The following is a 15317-nucleotide window of genomic DNA, read 5'->3' on the forward strand; positions in this document are numbered from 1 at the left end:
ACCATCCAATTGATGGTCAATTTTGTAAATCTCGTGTATGTTGACCTTTTGGTTTCGACCTAGATCATGTCCACCTAATATACCATAACGCAATTTTTTTAAGTGTTATTAGGGGCTGACAGATTTCACCATTACCATTCTTTTATAGAAACTCTGTTTCCCTATTGTGATTTACTTTTGGGGTGTTCTGTCATTAGTAGGTGTTGGGAAGTACATATGTTTGTTGTGCATATGATATTTTTATAATATCTGAATGTGCTTGTGAAATGGGGAAGAAATGTACACGAGTTGTTTGCATGTTAATTATTATCTTATTTTGACTTCTTTTGTATGCTACTGTACATATTAGATCACATGTAAACATCATTTATAGCGTTGCTATTTATATAGTTATGGTATTTTTAATTCTGAGATATTTATTAAGGAGAGAGGCCTTCAGTGTTCATCTGTTAAGTAGTTTGACATTTTATAGAAATTGTGGTTTTATGTATTCGAAAATTACATTACAATTAATATTGTAAAAGATACAGGTCTTTAAACTCTGAAATAAATACTTTGTAATGTAAAAATATACAGAATGTAGGGTACATGACTTGTCTTATTATATCACTGTGAAAATGATGTCTCCTAGGTGTGCTTTATGGTAATCTCTATTTCTAACATTTACTAAACATTTTGTCACTTAGTGCTGGTTTAATAGATGCCCAGTGTTGATGTTGCTGCCTACAATTGTTTTACTTTGCAAACAATCACTTGTCTTAGATGTAATTATTCCCATGCTGGCACCTATGTGAAAGTAGGAATAACACTAATTACGGTGGTTTTCTATGGTAAATAAGTATATTCATTTTTCTAATAATATATTCCCTTGTACACAGTAGGATACCGTATCCCTGGCAACAGTGCTTATTTGCAGTATTGTGCATAAACAAATAAAATGAGGTGATTTGCTGCCAATGGAGTAATAAAACATTTCAGATTACATTACAAAGTAACAGGGTCAGTTTATTTGTATTCAATAATTTCCGTGGGTTTGTTAATTTCCATCTGTTAATTTCACACTGAATGTTTTCCTCTCTTTCAGAATACACCAGTGGGAACTCCAATCTACATTGTGAATGCAACAGACCCTGATCAGGGAACAGGTGGAAGTGTGCTATACTCCATCCAACCACCTTCCAATTTTTTTGCCATAGACAAGTCCCGGGGCATTGTGACTGTGGTCAATCAACTGGATTATGAGATTACTCAGGCTTATCAACTTCAAGTCAATGCAACGGTGAGCTATGGACACTGTCTGGAGGCCATTGTATCTATTCATTGCGGTCGCAGGAGTGGAATTATGTCTACAAATGGATGAAAAACCAATTTCATTACAATAACCCTCTAATTCCACATCTTGCATATCTGTTTTATAGCAGATGATAAAATCACTCAAATGACAGATCTTTAGTATGGGTATTATAACAAAACATTATAAAATATGTGCATTTTACATTGAAAGTTGAATTATTTATATTATGTAAATCTTATGCAATCCTTAGCAAAAAGCAGAACTAAAGAAGACAATGGATAGTGTATTTGCCATTGTGATGATTGAGATGGAAATTAACCCTGTGCATTAGCCATCATGGAGGAAGTCCTAGTCCATATTGGCTGTTCGGTGGGGTGCTGAGTCCCACACTGACTTTCAGGGGAAACATTGTGTCTAACAACAACCACCAGGTGGGATGTTGTTACTAATATGAGCTACCAGGTAGAACATTGGGTCTAGAATTGGTAGGTGTAGAATTTCGAAATTTAATAGGTCGAGACCAAATGGTTGACATGCAGAAGATTGACATTGACAAAATGGCAACATGCAAAAAGGTCGACATACAAAAGGTGTACACATGAAATGGTTGACATGCGTTGATTTGTTTAATAATTTTTTGGACTTTTCAATACTTTAAACATCAATGTAGACTCTGAGCAGTATTCAATGCCCTGATGGTGAGCTATTGGCACATAGAAGTGCCAAAAGCTCACAGTCAGAGTATTCAACAAATTTGGTTCACTCCCTGTTGCCTCCTTGCCTGTTCCATGAGGCGAGGTGGAAACGACCAGTGTGGCCATTAACCCCTTCAATGGTGTTTTTATTTTACACCGCTAAAACTGTCTTCCGGGGCCTGGCAGGGACGCAGAGCACTAAATCAGCTGCCGACCAGCCCTGCCCATAGCAACCTGGCTGTGTGCGACATGACATAAGTTATAGTAAGGTACGCTGCACACAGCTGGGGGGAAGGAGGCGGGGCAAAGGGGGCCAGGCAGCACCTGAAGCTGAGCTCTGCGCTCATCTCAACGGTGCTGTCCAGCACTAAGCAGTGCAGACAGTGGCAGTCCCGAGAATTTCTGGGTTTGCCAGTCTGGGCACTGGAGCATAGCCCATAAAATTCTCTGGAGTACCACTGAAGGGGTTAAATTTGTGGGTACTTGTTTAGTTTCACGGCTGCAGCATCTCAGTCGCAGCAGCGTCTGTGTCCCCTTGCGGGGCTCGCTTCGCTCGCCCACGCTACGGGCTCGGTGGCTTGCTATGCTCACCACGCTATCAAAAAATTTAACTCCATACCAACGCGGACAGTGGGGGTATGAACGAATTCACGTTGGCATGGACTTTATTTTAGATAGTTTTCCGAGCACCGAACCCGGAAGTAGCGGGCGGCCATGCTGCCGCCGTGAAACTAAACAAGAACCAATTTGCATGCCTCACCACAAAATGCAGCGGACTTGCTGCATTTGTGGCAAACCTTGCTGTTTAAGGGGATCCTCTTACCGCAAGGATTTGGCCCTTACATTGAATACAGCAAGGGGGTTTGATGGCTTATTTTCACCAAGGAAAAGCCATCTTCACCATACAAACCCCCTAGCCGGCTGCATTGAATACCGCTCTCTGATTGGGACTGATAAAGTATGCCAAGGGCACGCGCTATACTATTAGGGGGTACATGTCTACAGTTGATGACAAAAACCCTTATGGCAACCTTTTCATGTGTGGAACTTTTGCATGTTGACATTTTTTTCCGATATTAGCCACAATGTATAATGTAGCATCCCACACTAGCCACTAGAATAGGTTTTTCTTTATACTGTATACTAGTCACCAGAGGGGAAGTTGCTGGATGCTGGTTTGTATAAATGGGGGCCCTGTTTATTATGTTTTCTTAAAGCTTTCTGAATTGTGATCTATTAGGTTGTTGAGTCAGCGAAACACTGTGAATTCGTAGGTTGCACACTCAAGAAAAATGGTTCCGTTTTTAATTCTGATGAAGTTTGAGCAGCTGTACTTTTAGATAACAGTACATACAGTATTAAATCAGATTCAAAAGAAACAAACAAATTGAAAATGCAAGCTCTAATTGACATAAAAAAAATAAAAAATAAGTAGAGTTCAAGGTAAAGAATAATTTGTGCTCCAACCTTTCTACACAATAAACTAGATTACATACAAACTACCAACTATCATATTTATTTTTAAATACATTTTTGCATTCATTTTAAATAAAAATAAGCAGCTGATCTTTCATTGTGGAGTTTACCAGTAATAACCACTTAGCAGGGAAATCATATATCAGAAAAGAAATATCAGCATGGCCATAAACAGCAAATCCTCGGGGTTATTCTAAAGATAATGTTCACGCTGTGTTATTGAATACAGTTTAAATGAGCGTTAATCCCCAGTAATCAGCTTTTACTGCAGTTGCAAGCCTTGATGTAGTACTACTGAAAAACTTCTTTATCTGTCCATCACTGCCAGGCTGTACTTGTCCTTAGTGAGAAGGATTTCTTCCGAAGTTGTCACAAATCACTGTCTTAAAGCTTATAAGCGCTAACTGGGAAACCTTGCCTGTAATACCTACAGTAATTGTATACATGCCGTAAATGCTGGTTTATCTAGTCATCGGTTTTGCTTAGAAGTCTAGAAGACGTTTTGGTACTTGTGAGTTATCCGGACGCCCGATTTCTAAATCGGGTCGGATCGGGACATCGCATCGCATCGCATGCGACCATCGGATGCGATGCGATGCGATGCGATGACCCGATTTTTCCATAGGAATCAATGTTAAAATGGACTGAGTCCATTTTAACATGGAATTCAATGGGAAAAAGGGGTCCTTTTCATACCCCTACTATCCAAGTGGGCATGGAGTTGGATATAAACCTGTAGCGAGCCACCGAGCCCGAAGCGTGGCGAGCGTAGCGAGCCCCGCGAGGGGACACGGAATACCGTCCCCTCGCGGGGCTCGCTTCGCTCGCCACGCTTCGGGCTCGGTGGCTCGCTACGCTCGCCACAGGTTTATATCCAACTCCATGCCCACTTGGATAGTAGGGGTATGAAAAGGACCCCTTTTTCCAATTGAATTCCATGTTAAAATGGACTCAGTCCATTTTAACATTGATTCCTATGGAAAAATCGGGTCATCGCATCCGATGGTCGCATCCGATGGTCGCATGCGATGCGATGCGATGCGATATCGCATCGCATCGCATCTGATTGTATGCCTTAACTTAAGGCATACAATCAAAAAATCGGGCGTCCAGATAACTCACAAGTACCGACGTTTTCTGCTTGATATTTTACTTGCAATTGTTAATTACACTGTGCTGTTAAAAAAAAAAATCTTACATATTTGAAAAAAATTTAAAGTATGTATTGTTCACTAGGAAATGAGAGAAAGTAAAGCTGTAACTCACTATAACATATAGTGTGAAATCTGCATAACAGAGTCAAGAAATGGTTCCCAAGGTACCCTAAAGCTGGGTACACGCTGTGCGATATCGTTAACATGTGGAACTCCTGGGCAAACGATCTACTGCATATACCATAAATGGTAACGGTACTTGTTTCCTAGCACGGCCACACCGATGTTGTTCGGGTCGGTCGCTTCGCATCGATCGCATCGCATGCGACCAAATCGCATGCGATGCGTCCGACGCGATGGTCCCGATTTTTACATTGATTGAAATGTGAATAGGGTCCCTGGGACCCTATTTTACATTGGATTCAATGTAAAAGTCTCCCCAGACCCCAATTTTAACCCCTCAACGGCACCCCACGATTGACGCCAAGCCGAAGCGTGGCGAGCGTAGCGAGCCTGCGAGGGGTGGCGGTACGCGTCCTCCGACCTTTTCATACCCCTACTATCCACGTCGGCGTGGAGTTAAGAATATAAAGTGTGGCGAGCGTAGCGAGACACCGAGCCCGAACCGTGGCGAGCGGACGTGTATAACTTCACAGGTATACGCGTCCCCTCGCAGGGCTCACCACGCTTCGGGCTCGGTGGCTCGCTGTGTTCGCCACACTTTATATTCTCAACTCCACACCGACGTGGATAGTAGGGGTATGAAAAGGTCGGAGGACGCGTACCGCCACCCCTCGCGGACTCGCCAGTCAATCGTGGGGTGACGTTCACAATGGGGGGGCATATACAATGAGAAATGGGCCATATTGGACGCGATTACAATGTTAAAAATATTTTAACATTGAACCCTATGGGAAAATCGGGTGCATCGCGTCGGTCGCGTCGCGTGCCATGGTAATGCACCCGACCGACGCGATGGACCCGATTTTGCCTTTGCCAGCAAAATGGACCTGATTTCAAAGGAAATCGGGTCCATCGGGGGTAATCGTGTACCTTAAGTTAAGGTACATGATTACCCCCGATTGTGGCCGTGCTAGGAAACTAGTACCATGGTAACATTAGAATTATCATTCATTGACGTCACCCAAACCTCCTGCTGAACATACAATTTGACTGCATGTTCAGGCAACAGGGGGTTCATTAACCCCTTCAGTGGCACTCCCGAGAATTTTCTGGGTTATGCTCCAGTGCACAGACTGGCAAACCCGGGAAAATTCTCGGGCGTGCCACTGCCTGCGCTCCCTCCCGCCGGGCAGCACCGCTGAATTAAGTGCTGAGAAAAGCACCGTGCTCAGCTTTAGCGGCTGCCCGTCTCCTGCTGCCCCCCCTCTGCTGTGTGCAGCATGACTTAGTTGTAACGTCACGCCGCACACAGCCGGGTTGCCGGGGGCAGGGCAGTGGCTGATGGACTGTTTGGTGGAGCTACCCAGACCCGGGGGTTGCAGTGGTGGGGTTTCTGTTTAGGGAGCGCACCCCAGAAAAAAACTCGCCCAGTGGGGAACGCTCCCTAAAAAAAAACCACCACTGAAGGGGTTAATGCCCATAATTAATGACATAGTGCAAACACACATACAGATAGTGGTAGATGCTCAAATTTGTTCAGTAAAACTTTTCAGGTGCATGCAAGGGAGGGGTTAATACTTAGTAAGTAACAAGACATTGGTTCCCCCGGCACACTGAATAGTTTTAGCAACCAATCTTGAACACTACATGATAATAGAATTCAGAGATATTGGTTACATATACCTGCGCAGGTGTATGACATGCCCCCAAGCCGCGTCAAGGCTTCTCTGTATATTGGGGGTCCCTAGCGCTATATCTAGGTGCAGGGTGTGGCACCCCAAAAACTATCATAAGCTAGGAGGCCCAGCGCGGCATGCCAGTGATATATTAAGTGTTAAAAATTAGTGATAGGAAGCCAAAGCTATACATAAAGAGAGAGATAAATGAAATGTAATTAAAATAAGAGAGAGATAGTGTTAGTGAGGGAAAAGTGTTAATAGAATGTAAGGGCATGCCGCACTAAAGCCACCCAGCCCAACCAGTCCAGGGGCACCGCACCTCACACCACTGTTACCCTAAATTGGGTCTACAATTAGTCAGCAAGGAGCCACATGATAATGGCTCCTTACTTGGTATATCTGAACTAAGAGCTACCTACCTTGGAGCAACCCCAGACTACTCCATGTGGCATATCAGGACCTGCATCTCCGCCTAATACAAGCTCCTCTCTGCCTCTCACAACATACATACAGATAGTGGTAGATGCTCAAATTAGTTCAGTAACACTATCTCTCTTATTTTAATTACATTTCATTTATCTCTATCTTTATGTATAGCTTCGGCTTCCTATCACTAATTATTAACACTTAGTATATCACTGGCATGCCGCGCTGGGCCTCCTAGCTTATGATAGTTTTTGGGGTGCCACACCCTGCACCTAGATATAGCGCTAGGGACCCCCAATATACAGAGAAGCCTTGACGCGGCTTGGGGGCATGTCATACACCTGCGCAGGTATATGTAACCAATATCTCTGAATTCTATTATCATGTAGTGTTCAAGATTGGTTGCTAAAACTATTCAGTGTGCCGGGGGAACCAATGTCTTGTTACTTACATAGTGCAAACACACTAGACAATATGTACGATAAAATAGTTAACAATATTGTTTAAAAGTATAGCATAGTGCATACCCAGCTTAACAGTCCAGGTTTTCAGGATATACATGGTTGAGCATGATTTATTTAATTAGTAACTCAGTCAATTTAATTTAATAATCATATTTAGAAGACTGAGTTTAGGAACCACTAGGTTTAGGAGAATATCGGTATTTTACCTGGAAAAGTAAATATTCAGGTGTATCTAAGATATGCAATATTACTCATATAGGTTATTGTTTTTTAACTGCAGTTCTGTTAAATCCTAAATTATAGTTTGACCTACAGTACCTATCCATATTTCCTTCCTGAAGCCAACTGCCAAATATTTACATAAGTCATGGTATAAATAATGTTGAACGTCTGATCAGTAATTCTGTACATAAGGTTTGGAATTTACTCATTTGAAATCATGACAGATGAAGACTACACCAAATTTGGAAAGTGCGGTGCAGTTTTGTCTTTGGACGGGGTCTTCCTGCAAATATGGGCGACCAATAACGATCAAAGCTGTCTGGAACAGATACTGACTTCAGCTGAAGACTGTGATTAAATAGCAATACAGAAGACACATTTCCTGTGATTACATGCCACAACAACACAGATATTAAGAGCAGTCTCCTAGCAGACAGTATTTATACCCATCACTTGGCAACGTACAATATGTATGTACTGACACGGCTTGTTGGAGGAGAACGGATATTATTATGACAAGATGTCCCATTAACAATACAGTGCATGTAGTTGATTGCAACTCCATTAAGTTTTTCAGATTATAAAATTAACCTATTAGTTCACATAAGATTCAACAAAGGCATTGCAGAGACGTTATGTGTGCAAATCAATCGTAATTAAAATTGAACCCAAGCCCCTGAAAAAAAAAAAAAAAAAACCCTGTTATATAGTAAGCTACACTCTAGTATTGTAACTTTACATTTGAGTTTAATCAATAAACTACTATACCATTGAAAGGAACAGTTACATTTACTCTAGGATTCAGCATTGGTAAAAATAGTAATAGTTACAATCTAGTTATAGTACATACTGTAGATAAATATTCTACATTGTGCAAAGTTGGACTTATATACACAACTACAATGCTGTTCTGGTATATTTGCATTTACATTTTTTTTCACTACACGTTGTAAAAGAGCTTTCCATTTTGTCAGTCTATAGTTCAATAATGAATTCATATGAAAACAGATCCTCATGTGGTGTTGTGTCTTCCCTTTTGTAACTGGAAAGCACACTTACCTACTCTCCTGGAAAGACCTCTCTGAAGAGTGAGCAAGTCTCCTGGCTGGCAACACCAGCACACACTCTCTCAGTACCCCCCCCCCCCCCCCCCCACACACACACACACACACACGCACGCGCGCCCCCGGCCTCACAGAGCTGGTAATCTTTACATTGTATAGTGGGGGTGGGATTACCATGACATGATTGCACAGATACACCACCTGTTCTGCCCCCTATATCACATAATTTACCCCTTCCATGCTCCCTAGTGCTGTACCAAGTCACTCGCTGTTCCAAGAATGTCAGAAAGTATAGTGTGAAGTCATGCCTTTTTTTTTTGCTTTGATCCAACTCAGATCGACCGTTGATAGGTTAACCACTATTGAGTGACGGACAGAAGGTCGACATGGTCAAAAAGTTGACATGGAAAAGGGTTGAGTTTTTCAGGGTTTTTTTTTATAAACGGACTTCTTCATTCTTTACCATCCCAAAGGGCATAGAAGGAGAATATAATAGTGAGAGAGGATGCGGGACACTATGCCATGCGAGTTGATGTTGCACACAAATACAGTGTCCATGTCAATCTTTGTCGACAGACTCCAAGAAGCCTGAAAAACTTATGTCGATCTTTTGTGTCAACCTTTTGCATGTGTCAACCTTTTTCACCATTTTGACTAGGAGTAGTTGACCGACTGTCAACCTAATGATCCACACCCCTCTACGTAAAGCTATTTAATCTATTTTTTTTTTCTTGGCTTTCTTATTCAATTTGATGTAACTTATTATCGTTAAAGAATCCTCGTACTGCATTTCTAATGTTCTTTACGTAATCACATGTATAATATGTGTGTATTAACTAGTGGTCATGATGTAGTTGCACTTAAGTACTTAACCTACTGTACATGTATTTCTTTTCAGGATCAAGATAAGACAAAACCACTTTCATCATTGGCCAACCTTGCCATTACTATAACTGACATTCAAGACATGGATCCAATCTTCATCAACTTACCATATAGCACTAACATATATGAAAATTCCCCTCCGGTAAGACATTATTTTTTATTGTTGATATTATTATTATTTTGAACTTTATATCAAGGCATCTGTTCGAGCATAGAATAAGCAGTCAAGTGCCTGATGTTGGATTTGGTGGCTTGCTGATAGTCACATTCAGTTGCGAATCACCTTCCACCCTGGTGATTCGTGACTGGTCCAAAGAGATGGAATTCACTCTGTGCCAGGTCAAGGCATCCTGGTAGTGTCATAATAACTCATGTGGGCAGGTGGCTGAGTGTGGCTTGATGTTACCGTGCAGCAATATAATGCCTATTCACGGCAACCCAGATCATTTTTTGACAAATTTGCCCTTTGCAATCGGTTCAATGTGTCAGATTTGGGTCAACATCAGTATCTTCATGGATGGCGAACTCATTGTGGTACCAAAACATCATCACCATGACCTTTAGCTGATAGGGTTGTTTTCGAATCTGTTCTTTAATTATTTGGTGTGAATGATGCGTGTTTTCATGTTCCAAGCACATTAAAAGCTTTTAACAATATTGCTTCAGATGTATAATATCCCTGATTTGCAACATAATTAGAAAAATCTGAGGTATTGTAGCACAGAAACAAAACACGGACAGTGTGCACGAAGGCACACAACAACAATGCAACACTAATTCATTTTACTTTGCACAATAGTCTTTATTATTCAAATAACACCACATAGTAGTGCCACTTATACACATTGCACTAGGTAAAGCACCTGTGACACAGTACACCAGGTAGAGCCCTTTTACACATGTGTGTATTCTAGGTTATAGTTATGTTTGGCTCCACATCAGAAGCTTCCACAAGACTCCTCACACCCAAATGCTACAGCTCTTCAGATGCTACAGACAAAGAAGGGGAAGCTGGATGGAGTGGAACGTAACGAGTGACAAGAAGCTGCCCATCTATATATGGGGCGAGTGGATGAATAATTTAACTCTCTCTGCACATCTTACATCTGCCCCACCTGCAGTGCACATGGTTTTGTCCATTTTGAGAACAAATTTGTACTGCGATTAGATCTGAATAAGGGCCATAGAGAAAAGCAAGTTACCACATACACACACATGGAAAATTGAGAAAGTATAGCACATTATGGGATACAGGATACATTATGGGAATGCACTACTGCACTCCCTGCTCTGCTCCATTTTGCACTGCTGCATTCCCTGCTCTGTTCCCTTCTGCATTGCTTCATTCCCTGCTCCGCTCCCTTTTGCACTGCTGCATTCCCTGTTCAGCTCCCTTTTGCAATGCTTCATTCCCAGCTCAGCTCCCTTTTGCCTTGCAGCATTCCCTGCTCCGCTCCCTTCTGCACTGCTGCATTCCCTGCTTTCTGCATTACTGCTTTTAATAAGAGCTGGGCAGCAGGTGCCCGGGTGCCTGTTCTTGTAAAGGTCAGTGGTTACTAATGGGAGCCATCACTGTGCCCCACACAGGTTCTATCAGGGAAGTTTCCTGGGATCTGTTCGGTTACACTGCAACAGTAGTGTGAGCACCGCCGCTATGCTGCAGTGCAGAGAGCACTCTGCAGTGCTTAATGAGTCACAGCTGCTGGCTGACTTCTGTGTGCTGAATCAGCACCTGTGTGCAGGGACATAACTATAATTTTGTGGGCCCCATAGAACATTTTTTTTTAATGGGCCCCTCTTCTATAGAAAGGTAAGGTACAGGGAGACACACATGGGTAGAGTGGGGGTACAGATTCACATACACACTGGTTGAGTTGAGGTACAAGGTGTTAAAAATACACATATTGGGTTAGAAGGGCATAGGGTGTCTCACACACACACACACACACACACACACACACACACGTAGAGGGGGTCCCAACACACGCACAAGGCATTACACACACACACACACAGAGGTAGAGAGGGGGTACAGGTTGACACACATATGGTAGAGGTGGGTCTATATGATTTATTTTGTTACTATGTTGCCCTTATTCCCATCAACGACAGCACCCATGCTAATGATAAATGTCCCTAATTGAGGAAAGAAATATAATAATTTGGGATCCGGGTGGCATATTGGCAGTCAGGGTGGCAGCAGTCAGAATATAGTGGCCAAAATCTTTACCGTTGTCAGAAGAAGAAGAACTGCTCTAGAATTCAGCATCGCTCACAACGACAGCACTATCCCCAATGTTGGCCTCACAATTGTAATAATGCCAGGAGTGTTAGGATAAGGCTGTATGGGGGGGGGTTAGGTTAGGTTTAGGCACTACAGGGAGGGTTAGAGGGTTAGGTTGCTGGAGGGAGGTTAGGCTGTGTGTTGGGGGGAGGTTAGGTTAAGGCACTAAAGGTGGAGGGTTGGGGCTATGCTGTGGGGAGCAGAAGGGGACGGTTAGTGCCAGGATCCCGACAAGCACATAATACACTACTATCTTTGCTTAAATAGGGCCTGTATAATTTATAATTTACATGAGAGGCGAGTTAGGGGGAAAAATAAATTGTTACACATAAAATTATATTTTCATTCTATTGGCAATTCTAAAGTAAAATAATAAAAACACACTGAGACTTACAGGATATTATTAGTATTGCATAGGAGCACTTCTGCCAGGCTATAGGGTAGAGGTGATTTAACTGTCCAGGGTCACTGCAGCAACTTATACATGATGCCGGGCAGCAGGAGCATGCATCGGGCAGTTAATAAGTGCACAAGTGTGTTCTTCCATCCGCATCTCCCACCTCCAACTGCCACACTCACAGTGTGTTAGTGAAGACTGCAATTCCCCAGGCACTGCAAATTGACATTTCCCAATGTGTAGTCCATTCCTCTTTGCGTGCTGTATAAGCACAGCACGTTGGTAGAGAGAGACCAAGATGAAGCCCTGCTATTCCCACCTGGGGAGAGGGAGATTAGTAGCGGAGGCCGGACAGAGCCTAGAGCCAGTCTGGGCAGGTCCTCCTCATCCATGACCCCACCAGTGTGGCTGTATTATGAACCCCTGCGTATGTGCAGGCTATGAGCAGCGGCCAGACGCTGGGAGGGATCTGTTGCTCCTGGGACCCAGCGCATCAGCATTTCCCTTTTTCTCCTCTCATAAATCGTGGGGCCCGGCACTAGTGCACCAGTAGTGCTAGTAGTAGCCTGGTACTAGTGCTACCACTGTCACCGTTTCAGCTCCAACCTCACAGAACACATTGGCGCTGCGGCTATTCCAAATTTTGCCTCTCCTTGAATGGCTGCCAGTCAGTGAGCTCTCCAATTGGCTTTGGCCCGTATTACATTTAATATACTAATACTGTCTACATGGCGCCCTCCTCACTGTGGTGCCTTAAACAGCCGCTTACCCTGCCTAATGGTTAGGCCGGCCCTGCCTGTTCCCCAGTATTATGAAGTTGTACACAGTACCCACTGAGAAGTCCAGTTATTCTGCAATATCACAAACTTGAATGTGTCTGTCCTCATTAATCAAATATTCAATGCGGCACAAATTGTCATCTTTAACATAGGTACTTTCCCAGGCCGAATTTCTCTTTGTCATAAATGTCTCTCCTGTGTTTGCCAAAGATCATGCACCAAACCCAAAACTGTTTCCATGACATGATATTAGCTCTGTACACCTCGACAAGTTGGCAATAAATTTTAGCTGCTGTTGTGCCCATTAGACGCAGAAATCTGATCACACTACTCACCTCAATGTTTGACCATGTTTCCTCCATCCCGCAATCTTACACTTGTTGTTGGAACAATGGGCCTTATTCTAGTTCATTCTTTCTGACAAAATCCTTCTTAGATGGACAAAACCATGTGCAGAGAGAATTACATTTGGGTAAGTTATTTTGTTTCTGTGCAGGGAAAATTCTGGCTGCTTTATTTTTACACTGCAATATAGAACTCACTTTGAAGTAAAACCCCACCAAATCTAATTCTCTCTGCACATGTTACATCTGCCCCACCTGCCGTGTACATGGTTTTGTCCATCTAAGAAGGATTTTGACAGAAAGAATGAACTAGAATAAGGCCCAATATGACTGATCCTGCATAAGGCACAGACCAATGGCCATGAAGGAAAGCAATGGTCACCCTGCTTTCAACTGGTGGGAAATTACAATAAATAGAGAACAATACACAAGGGAAAGGTCTTGTTACCCTACTTATTAAACCACCTTCGTATTTGTGAATCTTAAAATCAATGTATTTTATAGTTGACTATATGCCAACATGTGCTCTGTGCTAGCATATACTAGGCTATGTATTAGGATGTACAGATGGAGCACCTCTCAGACAGCGCCGGGGCTCGCCAGAATGCCCCCACTGTTTAGATGGTGCTCCATCTGACTGGGACACGTGCGCATCCCACACGCACATGCATCCCAGTTTCTGGGTGGCGGGGGACGCAAACCCTGCCCGTCTCCGCTTCAGGGAGATGGGCAGGGTTAGTGGGGGGATTGGGGAGGTGATATTGATTAGCTATGACTGGGGGTTAGTTAGACCTTTTCTGTTAATTGAAATTATTTTGAGATCCACCTCTGCAACCCATTTTATGTACTTCATATTAAAGGGTCTATTTATCATTCAATATGATGGCTGCCTCACACTTTACATGCTCCTGAAGGTCTCTACAAAACAGCTTAAATTCTACACAGCTGACTTCAGAATCACCAAAAATATCAAGGACTTACCTTTAACTTGTACTCCACTACATGGATGTCTCTCCAGAGCAAACGGATTGCGCTCCTGCACTGAGATGCACACTGGATTGAATTTGGACCTCTGCCCCTTCTGCTAGGACTGGCTTTACATCCTCGGGGAACATCACTGAACAAGGTACTGGAAAAACTAACTATCTCTGTCGGGGTCCCCATTGACATCAGTTGCCTATGCTTCCCGTCCAGTTACATATATTTCTCTGTTCAGAAAAGATTCTCTTAGATTCCCTTAAAAGAATCTAAAATACAATATCCCCAGCCCCTGGATTCCACAATCAGACAGGGCCCCAGTTTATTCCCAAGAGACATGTTATCTATACAAAGAATATACACTTCAAAAGCCTCACACTGGGATTTCACACCTACATGAGGAATGGCTTCTAACACCTTTCTACAAGCCTGCTTTGTTCCTGAATAACTTGTGTGACTAAATCACTAAATTAGCAACTGAAAAGGAAAGTTACTTGTAGTTTATTTAATGAATATCTGTCCAAAATACATCTTTGTACAAGAAAGAAGCAACCAAACACAGCAATAACCTGGAGCACTCACAGACTTGAGTAAAAGTGTTTTCATCATACTGGATACCACAAATATGGCGCCGCAGAAGGCTGCCTCGGAGCTGTGCAGCTCAACCAAACTACATGTCTCCCCTTGTCTCCCCCTGTCCTTGTCCTCGAGTGTGATGACCCTGCCAAGTGTGGTAACCAAGCACAGCAGAGAAGCCCTTCTGAAATGGAGCTCACCCCTGGTGCAGACCACCCATATGAGCCTGACGGAGCGGGACGTGGGCAGATCGGCAGCCCTCACAGTCCATGCTGCCCTTGCTGCCCTGTGCAGAAAGGATGCAGCAAAGTTGAATGGCAGTTGCTGGAGAGTGGACCGGCGACCATGGAGAACCATTCACAGAGGTAGCAGAAAAGTAAACCCCCAGGGCCTACTTATGGGGGCCCAAAAAGGAAGTGGTGTGACTCAGTGCCCACCTGAGAAGATAGCCAGAACTGAGCCCCTGACAACAATGAG

At 43.2% G+C, this 15317-nt stretch overlaps 1 protein-coding gene across 3 annotated transcripts in view; it reads left to right on the forward strand.

The window, feature by feature from the left end:
* The window catches only part of CDH23 (cadherin related 23), a 914269-nt gene that overhangs the window by 348750 nt on the left and 550202 nt on the right, over positions 1 to 15317 (forward strand). For all 3 annotated transcript variants that reach the window (XM_083146306.1, XM_083146304.1, XM_083146305.1), the window contains exons 7-8: positions 1085 to 1279; positions 9496 to 9624. In XM_083146306.1, the coding sequence (XP_083002432.1) occupies positions 1085 to 1279; positions 9496 to 9624 (324 nt within the window). The remainder of the gene's footprint in view (positions 1 to 1084; positions 1280 to 9495; positions 9625 to 15317) is intronic.

Source organism: Crinia signifera, chromosome 6 (assembly GCF_055691185.1).
Source record: "Crinia signifera chromosome 6, ASM5569118v1, whole genome shotgun sequence".
Classification (NCBI taxonomy): Eukaryota; Metazoa; Chordata; class Amphibia; order Anura; family Myobatrachidae; genus Crinia; species Crinia signifera.